This window comes from Phalaenopsis equestris, unplaced genomic scaffold, assembly GCF_001263595.1.
Source record: "Phalaenopsis equestris unplaced genomic scaffold, ASM126359v1 Scaffold000761, whole genome shotgun sequence".
Classification (NCBI taxonomy): Eukaryota; Viridiplantae; Streptophyta; class Magnoliopsida; order Asparagales; family Orchidaceae; genus Phalaenopsis; species Phalaenopsis equestris.
The window spans coordinates 3258040-3270795 of record NW_018165201.1 but is presented as its reverse complement, the minus strand read 5'-3'; the positions used below and the strand labels follow the sequence as shown (position 1 = coordinate 3270795).

The following is a 12756-nucleotide window of genomic DNA, read 5'->3' as shown; positions in this document are numbered from 1 at the left end:
TTAAAATTCGTCCCATTTAGGCATGAAAGCACAAGAAATCACATTATTTAGCACACCACTATTAAAGTAAATGTTTAGTTAGAAGTCGAGTTGGCACTACTGAGTCATTCTTATATAGTAACCGTACGATGTATTTCAGTGGATCTGATTGGGTGCCACGTTCAACTGGCATATATGTAACATTATCGTAGTCAAGAGTTAATGTGGTTTCCAGTCTGGCTAAACCCTTCGGGGCTTTAAAAACACCAGTCACTCTCAACCGCACCACACGTCCATTACAGAAGGATCGCCGACGGTGGTAGCTGGAGATTTCACTCCGACGGACGCAGGATTGCGAGTGTAGAGCAATCGACAAGGCGGTTTCTGTGAAGATCGGTTCAGGTATGGTGTAAAACCTTGCGCTGCTACTAATGTCGGATTGTTTTCTGCTTAGTTTCGTCACTTTTTTTTTTCTCCTTGTTATAAAGCAGTTTGGATTTAATTCAAGTAGGATTTTGTAAATAATAGTAGTTTATATTTGGTGAATCTCTGGTGTAAACCGCTTAAATTAGGAGTTTAGAGGTAGGTGATATTTAGCATTAATGTTGATGGGTTGATTCAGCTTAAACCCTTTTGGGTAGGTTTAACATTAACCTTGTTTGTGGCTAAAAAATGTTTGACAAGATTTAGCATAAATCCTGATTATGTGTTGGCTAAATCTTGAAATCAAACAGCATTTATTCAGAACACGGCATCGCGTTTGAAAATATGAGCTTTGATCTCTTCGAGATGTTTGGTCAGTCACCTTTATAAAAAGTATTGTATGGCATGCCCATGGAAAAAAAATTGCTCACGTCAAGCGTACGCAGGAGTTACGTACGTAAAAGGGTACACGGGGATTACAAGGGGTTATAACCCCGTTGTAACTCCCGTGTAACTCCCGTGTAATCTTGTAACCCCAATGGATAAAATAAAAACGCGGGTTACAGGTGAGTTACACGAAATTTACAAGGAAGTTATAACACGCTTGTAACCCCATATAACTCCCGTATAACGCCCCTGTAGCCTATTACGTACACATCTCTGCGTACGATTGACATACGCAATTTTTTTCCATGCCCATGGGTTCTGAGCCACCTTTACTCGCTAATACTTTGACTTAGAGCTGGATGGGTTTTCGGTTTCAAGGTCTCTGTTACCAATTTTCTCTCCCTTCGATGTATGGATGGGTTTCCGGACCAACACTTCATATTTACCATTTAGATTGCTTTTGTTTTTTGGTTTAATCTTTTAGTTTGATGTAATGCTTTTAGGGAATGACTGATAACATAATTTGACTTAAATCCTGCCAAGCTATGAAAAAAGATAACTTTAACTAAGGCCTACAAAATCATAAATCCCATTTCTTCCCCGTTTTACCTTAAATGTAGGCTTTAGTAAGTGAGCAATGTAGGAATCTAACTTAAACGCGTAAGTCTCAATAAGCTCTTCGCACGATCGTTGCTGCTCCTGTGATGCTTTATCCAAGTTTGGCGCAAAGAAAATGAATGAAGGGCTTCATTTTTGTGAGGTTTTGGTCTCATACTTCTTTCCTTTATTTTCGAGAATCCTTTCCTGCTCTAAACCTGCTCCGAATGTAAAAGGCCTCTATGGAAGAGATGGATATTTCGGAGTAACAGTTGAGAGCGATCGTGAAATGAAGGTTGAAGAGAGGGAAGCATTGTGAAAGTTCCCATGATTTGAAAGGAAAGAATGGTGGTGTAGAGAGTTTAAAGCCCGTCAAAGTGAAAGTAATATCGGACAGCCCTACGGGGAGTGTTGCAACACTGAATATGGTATTAAAACCAATATGAATGAAATGATTAAAAAAAAAATGTCAGTGCCACCAGTCTTGGATTCTATTCTCTGGGAACCGACAATTGTTCTTCTGAAAGTGGGTGCTGGATCATAAATTTTGGATTCTCTAAATTGCTAAAAGGGTTCTAACATAATCATGCTCCTAAAGTTGAGTCCTGGTGAGTATGTGTTGATTTCTTTCATCTTTTTTGGTTTTTTGTGGTTCTATGCTTATGAAACCTAGTTTTTCTTCTGTAGAGAAATCTTTCTGTCAATGATTGGATTATGTGACTATTCTTAATGTTCTCATTATGAAAGATACTCAAGCAGTAGAAGATCGAACTGTGGAGTTGATGAAGGATAGAGATAAAATCATGGAAATGAGAGTCATTGTTTCTGCAGGATTGTCCTTGGAGGAGGAACCAATGACCATTGCTGAGAATATGTCATTGGTGGAAGAACATAGAACCACCTCGCTGAGTCTTTATAATGTTAACCTTCTGAATCATATACATCAGCTGAGGGAAGAGTTGTTGTCAATTCGCCAGGAGTTGAGAAGACCATTGAGAAGCTTGAATGAGCTCTGGAGGAGCTCACTGAAGTTTGGGATGAACTATTGATCATAAAAGATAATGCATCTTGAAGGCAAGTCGATCGATATGCACCGAAAGAAAGCCAAGGATCACGACCTTTCTTTGAAGGATAAACTGGCAAGAGATTTTCTAGAGAAATGGGAGAATCGTAAAGAGTTAGAATAAGTAAAGTCAACGTTGCTGTTTTTTTGTCAACGAGTTGCATTGCTCCAATATGGACCGTTTAATTCAAGAAGGCAATTAGTCGTGAAGAGGTTTTTGTAATCTGAAATAATCAATTTGAACGATATAAATAATCAAGATTTAGGTTTATTTTATGAAAGACTATGATTGTATTTTCCTTTAAATTTTTTTATACTTGACATATAATGTGAAAAATTTTAATTTTTCCCCCCAAAAGATAGCCCATATAGTCTTTGATGCTAAGGCACGGGCAAAATACCTTTGTGATGATGACTTATTAATTGTGAAGATTATGAAGTGACTTCACAATTTTTATATATCTTACTACTTCTTACCTTTTATTTTTGGGTTGTATTTTTATTTTTACCCTCACGATTATACAACGGTTTAAACGATTCTAATTCTTTACCCTTTCGTGATTCTTTCTTTTTTGCTTTAGCATTTTTGTGTCGTGCTCTAGCTTCTCTAGTTTTCTTGAGATTTTTTTTTGCAATCATAGCGAACTTAGGGGATTCCAACTCAGAGGCAGATATGGTTGCCACCATTATGGATGACAATAAGAAAAATTTCCTTGCTTTGAAGATGTCCGATGGATTATTATTAAGGAAGCTTTCTCCATGATACAAATGGATTGTATCTTTGGAGATTCCTAAGTTCTTCTACTACCTCAGGAGTTTGAGATTCCAAATACTATACTTCCATACCAGGTATGCTGCTACCAATACCGGTTCAGGCTTGACCTTCATATTTCTCTATGCAAAGAGTTAGTGGATGTCTTGGTTCTTGCACAGATTCACCCAAACTCGGTAGTCAGTAATTTTGTATCGAAGACAGACAATTGTATTGGTTGATGAACGTTTTTTACAACTTGCTACGGCCTAAGGGCAGGATGACACTAGTTTTTCCCTTGAAGGTAATAATGTTGGGCTTGCAGGGCAAGATTCCTGATTGAAAGAAATTTTGTTTTGTCCTTTGCATGAGTGCTTGGATGATTCTTACAGCCCCTCAGTTTTTTATTGGTTGTATGGCACTGCCAATCATAGAACAAGCCCCTGAAACATTAGAGTTATAGCATGTTAAATGATGTGAATGTTGATGTTGAGTTTTTCACAATAGGTGAAAGTGGTTTTTTTTGGTGCATATTAATCTTACTTGCATAACGATATTCTCTGAATAATTCTTCGACAGTTGTTTTAAGCATTAAGCTTTTTACTTCAGGGAGGGCACAATGACATCTCAAAGGAGGACCGAGAGATTGGGAACCTGTTGAAGCAAACATTCTAGATGGAGATATTGAGGCTTCTAATACTTCAATTTTGTTGGCAGTAAAAACTGCAGGAGAAGGTTAGGATTGAGCTGTTGACACACCTGTTATTGTTGTAGACCAAGATGAGGATGATATGATTCCTCTCACAAAACTCCCAAGGAGATAGGATGTCCCAAAAGGGAAGTTAGAATAGTGATTCGAGAATAGATCCTAGTTCCCCAAGTTTTCATACCAGTGTCCTAGGCAAAGAAAAGGTTGTGTTGCAGGAGCAGCTGAGCAGGTACCTACTGTAGTTTACTCGAAGTAGAGGAAATGGAGAAGGCAGATGCTGCTGCCACATCCTCAGGTGCACTTGCACCTGACCCTCATAAGAGGAAGTCGATATGGGAGGTTGTATCTCCTTAATCAATAAGACATGAACTTGCGTACTAGTAGATTTAAACTTGCTTTGGTTGAGTGCGATGGACTACTCCGAGAGACTCTTCCTACTATAGCCCTTGGATTAGTTGGCCGAAAGGGTAGGAAGATCTCAACTGCATGCTCCTATGATAAAGAGTCTGGCGGTAGCTTAGCAGTGGGGATGCACCTAATATGCATCACAATGCTGGTTTTGTAGAGAATATGCAAGCTGAAATGGACTATTTCCAAGGCTAAGAAGTTATAAATTTTTCTTAAAGAAAAGGAGTTGCAGATAAAAGTTGAAGGCGCAAGCTGGCTTCTTGCTTCCTTTTGAGTGTAGGCAAAACAGTTTGAGGAAGAAGCTAAATTTCTTGATGAGCTAAGGGAGAAACTCCCATAACATTGCGTTGGAAGGTGAGTTAGACGATTTGAAGGAGCAATTGGAACTTTTGACGGAAGAGTTTGAAGACCACGTACGAGCGTCAGGGCTCTTATATCTATGCTATGTTGAACATAGAAAGGAGATGGATGACCGACCCTCATCCCTTTAAAAGCTTTATTTGAATTCTAGAGAGGACGACAAGTTAAATGAGGAATTAGGAGATGGGATCGAAGATGGCGAGTATGACCCAGACGGGGAATAAGTCATTTCTTCCCTTTCCACTCTATCTGCTAGAAAACTCATAATAATCATTTGTTGTCTTCGAGCCTACTGAATCTAAACATCGGTACTCAAGTCCAACAAGACATTCAGTTCTTCATAAACACGTTTAAGTGTTAAGTGATTGACTATGTTATTCAACTCGATAGAACTCTTTTCATACATCAAAAGTTTGAGAAATATTTTTTCTTCCAAAAAAAACACAATTGTCAATTCCTCATTTGCTTTTGTAGCACAATCACAATTAGTGCTATGACCAGATTGATCCAGTTCGATGGAGTTCCGTATCTGTATCAAAAGCTGGGCATCAACTCTCATCCTCTCGGAATAATTTGAATTCATCTTAATTGGGGATTATCAATGAGATAATTATCTTATGAGATATTTCTTAGGTAGAGTCTCACAGTTTTATTCTAGTAAAAATAATTGATATCATTTAACTTCTCGTTCGTAATCTTAGCCATAGATGAAACCAAACTATTCACAAGATTTTTTGTTGAACAGTTTTAAATGATGCCATTTAGTGTTGAAGGACGTGTCAAAATAGCGGTCAAAGCACTAGGTGATAAATCACCTGGTGACGAACAATTCAGCAACCACTGATGAAAAGGCAATAATAAGCAACATAATGAACCCAAATAAATGAATTGGCTACACCAATTAAGTCGAACAAAGCAGTTGAACGTGGCAACCAATGAAATTGACTTAAGGAGACGGATTGGATCGAAGAAGACAAGACGACGACAACCAAAACATATTATAGCTTTGTCGACGCCCTAATCATGTATACACGGAGGAAGTTGAAGCACAAATGGCTCCGATTGATGACGAAGACAAAGCTCGATACACCTTTGACGCTTAGCCATATTGCTGAGTAGAAGTCTCGTGATCTAGACTAAGGAGGCTAATGTTGAAGACTAACAATGACGCTAAGATGGGAACTATTTGACGAGGTTCTGATGCCATGTGATGGGAAAACTTACTTTTTTTCTTATTTACAATTGAGAACATATATTACATATATATACACACTCCCAACTATATATATATATATATATAACCACTCCTAACTCTCTAGATTATGATTAATTCTAATATAGAAAAGTTCCTCTAATAAGATCTCTTCTAATTAGGTTGTCTAATATTAAATTTTTTTATATACAAGCTTCATTATATTCAAGGTTCAGATTTATTACTTTCCATAACAATCCAAAAATTCAATTTCATGTAATTTTTTTTCTTAAAAATTATCTATTTAAATGTTGTTATATTGACTAAACTATTGAATAAAATCCTAACAATATAAATTCATTTACCCTTTTCAAATTCTTTCATTTGTCTTTTATTGTCTTTTCCCTTCTAGGATGACAATTTTTGATATTTTATTTTATTTCATGCTAGTTTATTATTGAAATTTGTGGCATGAATAAGCATCTGACTGTTACATGTAAATGTTTATAGAAAATATTTTATTTCTAAAATTTTTTCTTGGGTATCAGAGATTAGCGGTATAAATATTTTCTGGTTTAATCTTTCTGTGTCGCTGGTTCTTCCATTTTATCTTATTAGTCTCATTTTTAACCGCTATATATTTTTAACTGTCTGATTGGTTATTATTTTCATCTGTGTACTATTTCTACTGAATGCCTTTATCAAATAAGTGTTGCTTGAGCTTACATATTTAATCCTTTTCATCTCCTCAGCATAAAGAACCAACTATGTCTGATCTTCGGGCACCCCTTCGACCGAAAAGGAAGAAGGAATTTGTGGATTTTTTGGTTCATTTCCGATGGATAGTTGTTATCTTTGTTGTCCTCCCAATTTCTTTCACTCTCTACTTTCTTACTTACATAGGCGATGTAAAATCTGCAATGAAATCAGATAAAAGACGACAGAAAGAACACGAAGAAAATGTTAAGAAAGTTGTGGATCGTATCAAGCAGAGAAATCCCACAAAAGATGGCCTTGTGTGCACTGCCAGAAAGCCGTATATAGCAGTGGGCATGAGAAATGTTGATTATAAACGTGCTAGGCATTTTGAGGTTGATCTTTCAGCATTTAGAAATATAATCGAGATTGATAAAGAGAGGATGGTTGCCAAGGTGGAGCCTCTTGTTAATATGGGCCAAATTACAAGAGCTACTGTTCCCATGAATTTAGCTCTTGCTGTCGTTGCTGAGCTTGATGATCTCACGGTGGGTGGTCTAATCAATGGCTATGGCATAGAAGGAAGCTCTCATATATATGGCCTGTTCTCTGATACTGTAGTTGCTTTGGAAGTTGTGCTTGCTGATGGGCGTGTTGTCACGGCAACAAAAGATAACGAGTACTCTGACCTTTTCTATGCTATTCCATGGTCTCAAGGAACACTTGGGCTTATGGTTTCTGCAGAGATTAAGCTCATACCTGTTAAAGAGTACATGAAGTTAACTTACAAACCAGCAAGAGGAAACTTGAAAGAACTTGCACAGGCATATGCGGATTCTTTTGCACCAAGGGATGGAGACCAATCAAAGATTCCTGATTTTGTTGAGGGGATGATATACACTCCTACAGAAGCTGTATTCATGACTGGAGTATATGCTTCTAAGGAAGAGGCAAAGAAAAAAGGAAACGTAATCAACAACCAAGGATGGTGGTTTAAGCCTTGGTTTTACCAACATGCCCAGAAAGCACTAAAGAAGGGTGAGTTTGTTGAGTACATTCCAACCAGGGAATATTATCACAGGCACACAAGATGTATTTATTGGGAGGGAAAGCTTATATTGCCATTTGCCGATCAATGGTGGTTCAGGTGGCTTCTTGGTTGGATCATGCCTCCAAAGGTTTCACTACTTAAGGCTACACAGGGTGACACTATTAGGAATTACTATCATGATAGGCACGTGATACAAGATTTGTTGGTTCCTCTATACAAAGTTGGTGAGGCTCTTGAATTTGTTCACCGAGAAATGGAGGTAATTCTTTGCCTAACAATTTTCCTTAACCTCATATAGTTTGTGCCTAATTATGATCCCTATCTTCTTGGTAAGCTATCACGATAATGGCTTATCTTTTTTTTCTTAGGCAGTGCCCCATGCAGTTCATTAAATCTTAACCTTGTTTAAGAACTTTCCTCGACATGATTTGATGTTTTATTATGCTCATTCATGTGTTTCCATCGCGCTCTTGCAGGTTTTCCCATTACAATTTCATGCAGTGTTCACATTACTACAAATACTTTACGAAGTGTTTGAACCCCTTAATAGAAATGATTCATTAGTATGATATTCTATCACTATGTAGAATATTTTGTTATCCTTTTTTGCTTCATTTTTTCTTTAAAATAGACCTTTTATATGTGTATGTTCATCAAGAAGTAGAGAAAAATTTCTCCAGCTTTTCGTTATTTATATCATAATATTATAGCCAAAATAGTGTTAAATTTTTCTAGAAGCCAAGTGTTTCTAACACCATTATGATCTTCTCGATTATCATAATCTGCCACTATTAAGGCCCATTTTTCTTGCGATTGCTTTGATTTTCAACTTCCCTTATGTTGATCATTGTCTATCCCATGCATTGTTGGTACCATTATAGTCTCTCTATCATGATGGTGAAATAGTGATTGCTCGATCATAGCAAGCCTGCTATTGACTTCTTGTGATTGCATTGACTCTCCTATCACCTTCTACCATTGATTGCAACTTGCCCTTATTTTCAATCAGAATTTGCTATCACTCATCAGCACTGTCACAAAGTTTAGACAAATTATTTTCTTGCGGTTGTGTTTTTCCACTTGCCCTACCAGGTTGCCCTTTTTTGTATATCATTCATGGCTTCTTTTTTTTCAAGATATCAAGATCCCAAGGGAGCCCTCCTTCAAGTGCTTGAATCCCATTAGTGGATAAGATAGGTCGGTGACTTGATTTATGTGCCTCAAAACTCTATTTGCAGAACTATAATTTGGTGTATGACTACTTTTTATGCCCTTGCTTATTCATCTACAATCTTGCTCTCAAGTACTCGGCAATCATAGAATTGATGCCCCTTTGAATTCCATCAAAAACTCATAAATTTTGCTCAGTTCTAAAAACTACCATTCATTTTTTCGCCAGTACTCTAGTTGGCTCCAATTATATTCTTTCGCACAAGAAAATGGTGAAGTTTCTTCGAAGGATTGTTAGTCTAGGAGTAAGTCACTAGCAGTGAGCCCGCACCCACCAAACATCTGGATCATTTAATTAAACATTTCTCAACCTATGAGGGATTAGGTTGCTGCAAAACACAAGGTTTCACATAAATTCATAGCACATCCACTCTTTTCATTCACACTTAACATGGAAGCTATGATATGACTAAGGTCATTTGCCATTTTCTTACCACTCAATTATTAACTAATGGGCTGTCACATCGATGCCAATTGTGTCGCATTCTTCAAAATCATAGACAGGCCCTTAGAAAACATTTTCACTCTTTTGTTTGACTTCTTTCTATGTTGACCCAATTTTAGACAGGCCCTTAGAAAAAAGTTATTGCTCTTTTGACTGAAGTTCTTTCTATTCTAGCTTTGATCAAAATTTATATGTAGGCTATTCTTCAATTCTTGGTAGTTATCTCTAATGACAACAAACCAATTTGTTTGTTGTTGCTCAATTGCAAACCTCTTCTCACCTTAGAAAATGCCATGATTAAATTTATTATTAATGAAGCATGGCTTGGCAAATCAAAATTTGCCATCTATGTATTTTCTATTATGGTTTCTATTCATTTTACTGTCGCACATGTTTATGGATCTTGCTCCGAGTTATTGATTGTTCATAACTATCTTAAATGAAAACATTGCTATTTTCTCATAATTTACCCTTGACACAACTACCATGAATATTCTTAGGCCCGTCCTACACAATCTCTTGGTGCTCCGTCTTCTTTGATAAAACTTTTCTCATACCCCATGTGCCATCAAGGCATCTATTGCATCAAGCTTTTATAGAAAAAATAATAATGACAATAATAATAGTAATAATAATTACTTCTACAGGCCCAAAATGATATCAAAGAATTCACCAATGCATGCAATGATTGTGAACTAACACCTTATAAACCAAAAATGATCTCCGAAATGTCATTAATTATGCATCAATTCCAAACTAACATGATTGTTATCATGTCTGAGTTTAATTAATGTTAATTATTATTATTATTATTATTATTATTATTTTTTGAATTCAAATCTATATCCAGGTTTATCCCATCTGGCTCTGTCCTCATCGCCTCTTCAAACTCCCAGTTAAAACCGCGGTGTTTCCAGAGCCGGGCTTTGAGCACCACCACAGGCAGGGAGACACGAGCTATGCTCAAATGTTCACCGACATTGGTGTATACTATGCTCCGGGACCTGTCCTCAGAGGTGAGGAATACAATGGCTCGGAGGCCGTCCATCATCTTGAACAGTGGATGATTGAGAACCATGGCTTCCAACCCCAGTATGCAGTTTCCGAACTCAGTGAGAAGGATTTCTGGAGGATGTTTGATGGAGGCCTGTATGAGCAATGCCGCAGGAAATATGGAGCCGTGGGAACCTTTATGAGCGTCTACTACAAGTCTAAGAAAGGCAGGAAGACCGAGAAGGAGGTTCGAGAAGCCGAGGCAGCCATCCTCGAATCTGCAGATGCTGAAGTGGCATAAATTGATCTGCTAATGTCAAAGGAGTAAATTCTAAACTTAACGGTGAGTTGTTATCATTTATCCCTAAGAGCTGCAGGTTTTATCCCTTTATCGATGGCGTTTTCTTGTTTGTTTCGAGGCGTTTCTGGTCTTGTATGGAGGGAGTGATTTTGAGCTTTCGTTTTTCCTGTTTCATGTTTTATCGCAGTGGAATCTAACCGTTCATTTTGTTGATATCTTTGAAAGATTGTTGGAACTACTACTAAGCTTTGTTTGGTTCTGCTTATCTGCTTTAGTTTTGCTCTCCTGATTCGGTTGACATTTTTTATTAGAAAGATTCATATGCATACCACTCAATTTTTTTGTATTTACATATCTACACCTTTTTTACGCATGAAAAGGTGGACTTTTTTTTTCAAAGTTCAAAACGTGGCACTTTTTATGACATGAATGATTTTGGTGGTATAAATGTAAAAAAATAAAAGTTTAGGTGATTGATGTAAGTACATAGGAGATGAGTGGTATGTGTGCACATGCCTCTTTTTATTACTTACATAAGCATTTGTATTAAGCAACTTTTTTATATTTTTTGCCCTCCACCGTCCCGATCGACCACTTGCCCTTCGACTTGATTAATTGGCTGCTTCTGACCCGATCAATCGATTGACCATTTTTCCGTTGACATGGTCCGATCGGCCACCCCCGAACCATTGATCGATCATCCGCCATCGACCTAATTGACCGATCGACTAACCTCACTTGATTGTTGCATCATTGCATGTGTCTTGAACTACGGCACTGGCACCAACACTGTAGCGTGCACCTGTGATCATATGTCCTCATGTACTCATAGCGGTTACTTGTGCCCGACTTGGGCACATTACTCTGTGCATTTGCTTATTGACATCCACTTGTCATTATGTACCACATCATGCATGTTATATGCATATTATTATATTACTTCAATAGTTCTCTCTTGTAAAACATTATATTACTCTTTGGCATTTGCTTATTGACATTTCCCCATAGAAATTAAATATTGTATTAATGGAATTCACACTGAGGGAGATAGAGGAAGAGAGAGGGGGTGTGGAAGACTTGCACTCTAATATTGAAAATAGGGCGTTCTCTAGGTTTTTAGACCCATTGTATTTCACTGAATATTTATATTATAAGAGAGGAGAACAAACAAAAAACATTTAATATATGTTATAGTCCTTCTATTTATAAAAGATAATGGGCAAAATATAAAATTACATAATTGCCCTTTCTTTTTAAAAAGAGTTGTGTAGGACATTTTAGTTTTATCTCGAGGGACGAGTTGTCTTCACATCTGTGCAGATCATTTTTGTGCGTACATATACTATAGTGGGAAATATGATATCATTTTTATCAAACATTTAAAATTTACATTATATGCTTGTATATCTTGCACATTTTGATCACTAATTGCTTTTTAGATAATGCTATGAAATAATATAAATATATATCATGCACTAATATTCTCATAACACACATAGTTAAAAAGGCATTTTCATATATATCACAATTTATATATAGATTTACATGTCTAATATTTAAACTTTTAATTTTTTACATTGATAATATTCAAATCTTTATATGCATATTTCCCAAAGTTTTCATATTAACCTTATTCAAATTTTGGAAGAATTATAGAAGAAGCAATGTTAAAAATATGATGATTATTGCTATAATGCACGAAGTAACAAAAAATTGTGCGTATGTCTACGATGTGCGTTCCTCGAATATCCTTTAAATGAAACTCATACAATTCGAATGCTAGAAATATAAAATAATAGGTAGTATTGTGTGGCAATTACCATCAATAAAACAAACATTTTAAGCTATTATGTCTATCTTAAGCTTTTTAGATGATGATGAAGCTGAAAATGTTAACTTACAATCTAGTAATGTTTCAAGTAATGAGATGTTGGAGGTAAGTAAATAAAGTTATGTCTGAGCATAAGCATTAAGGTAATTTAATTTGTTTCATTTATTTTGATTTATGTGCTTAAGTTCTTCAAAAAGAAACACTCAATTTTATCTGATATAAAAGATTTAAGCATTTGATGTGACAAAAAAAAATTGGCAATATAATATTTTAATTATTGATCTATTTGATTATTCAATATAACTTTAATAAACTTTGCTTCATGTATTTATTATTTCAA

The 12756-nt window shown here is 36.3% G+C and overlaps 1 protein-coding gene across 1 annotated transcript; it reads left to right on the top strand.

The window, feature by feature from the left end:
- The first annotated feature begins 211 nt into the window (after positions 1 to 211).
- Positions 212 to 10823, top strand: LOC110030965 (delta(24)-sterol reductase-like). Its single transcript, XM_020733970.1, has 3 exons — positions 212 to 381; positions 6622 to 7875; positions 10142 to 10823. Exons 2-3 carry the CDS (start codon positions 6637 to 6639, stop codon positions 10583 to 10585), a joined length of 1683 nt encoding a protein of 560 aa, XP_020589629.1. The 5' UTR covers positions 212 to 381; positions 6622 to 6636; the 3' UTR covers positions 10586 to 10823.
- Positions 10824 to 12756: the final 1933 nt, after the last annotated feature.

Coding starts and splice junctions, on each gene's coding strand:
- LOC110030965 (XM_020733970.1), top strand. CDS start 6,637: ATGTCTGATCTTCGGGCACCCCTTCGACCGAAAAGGAAGAAGGAATTT. Junction 7,876..10,141: donor TTGTTCACCGAGAAATGGAG/GTAATTCTTTGC, acceptor ATCTATATCCAG/GTTTATCCCATCTGGCTCTG.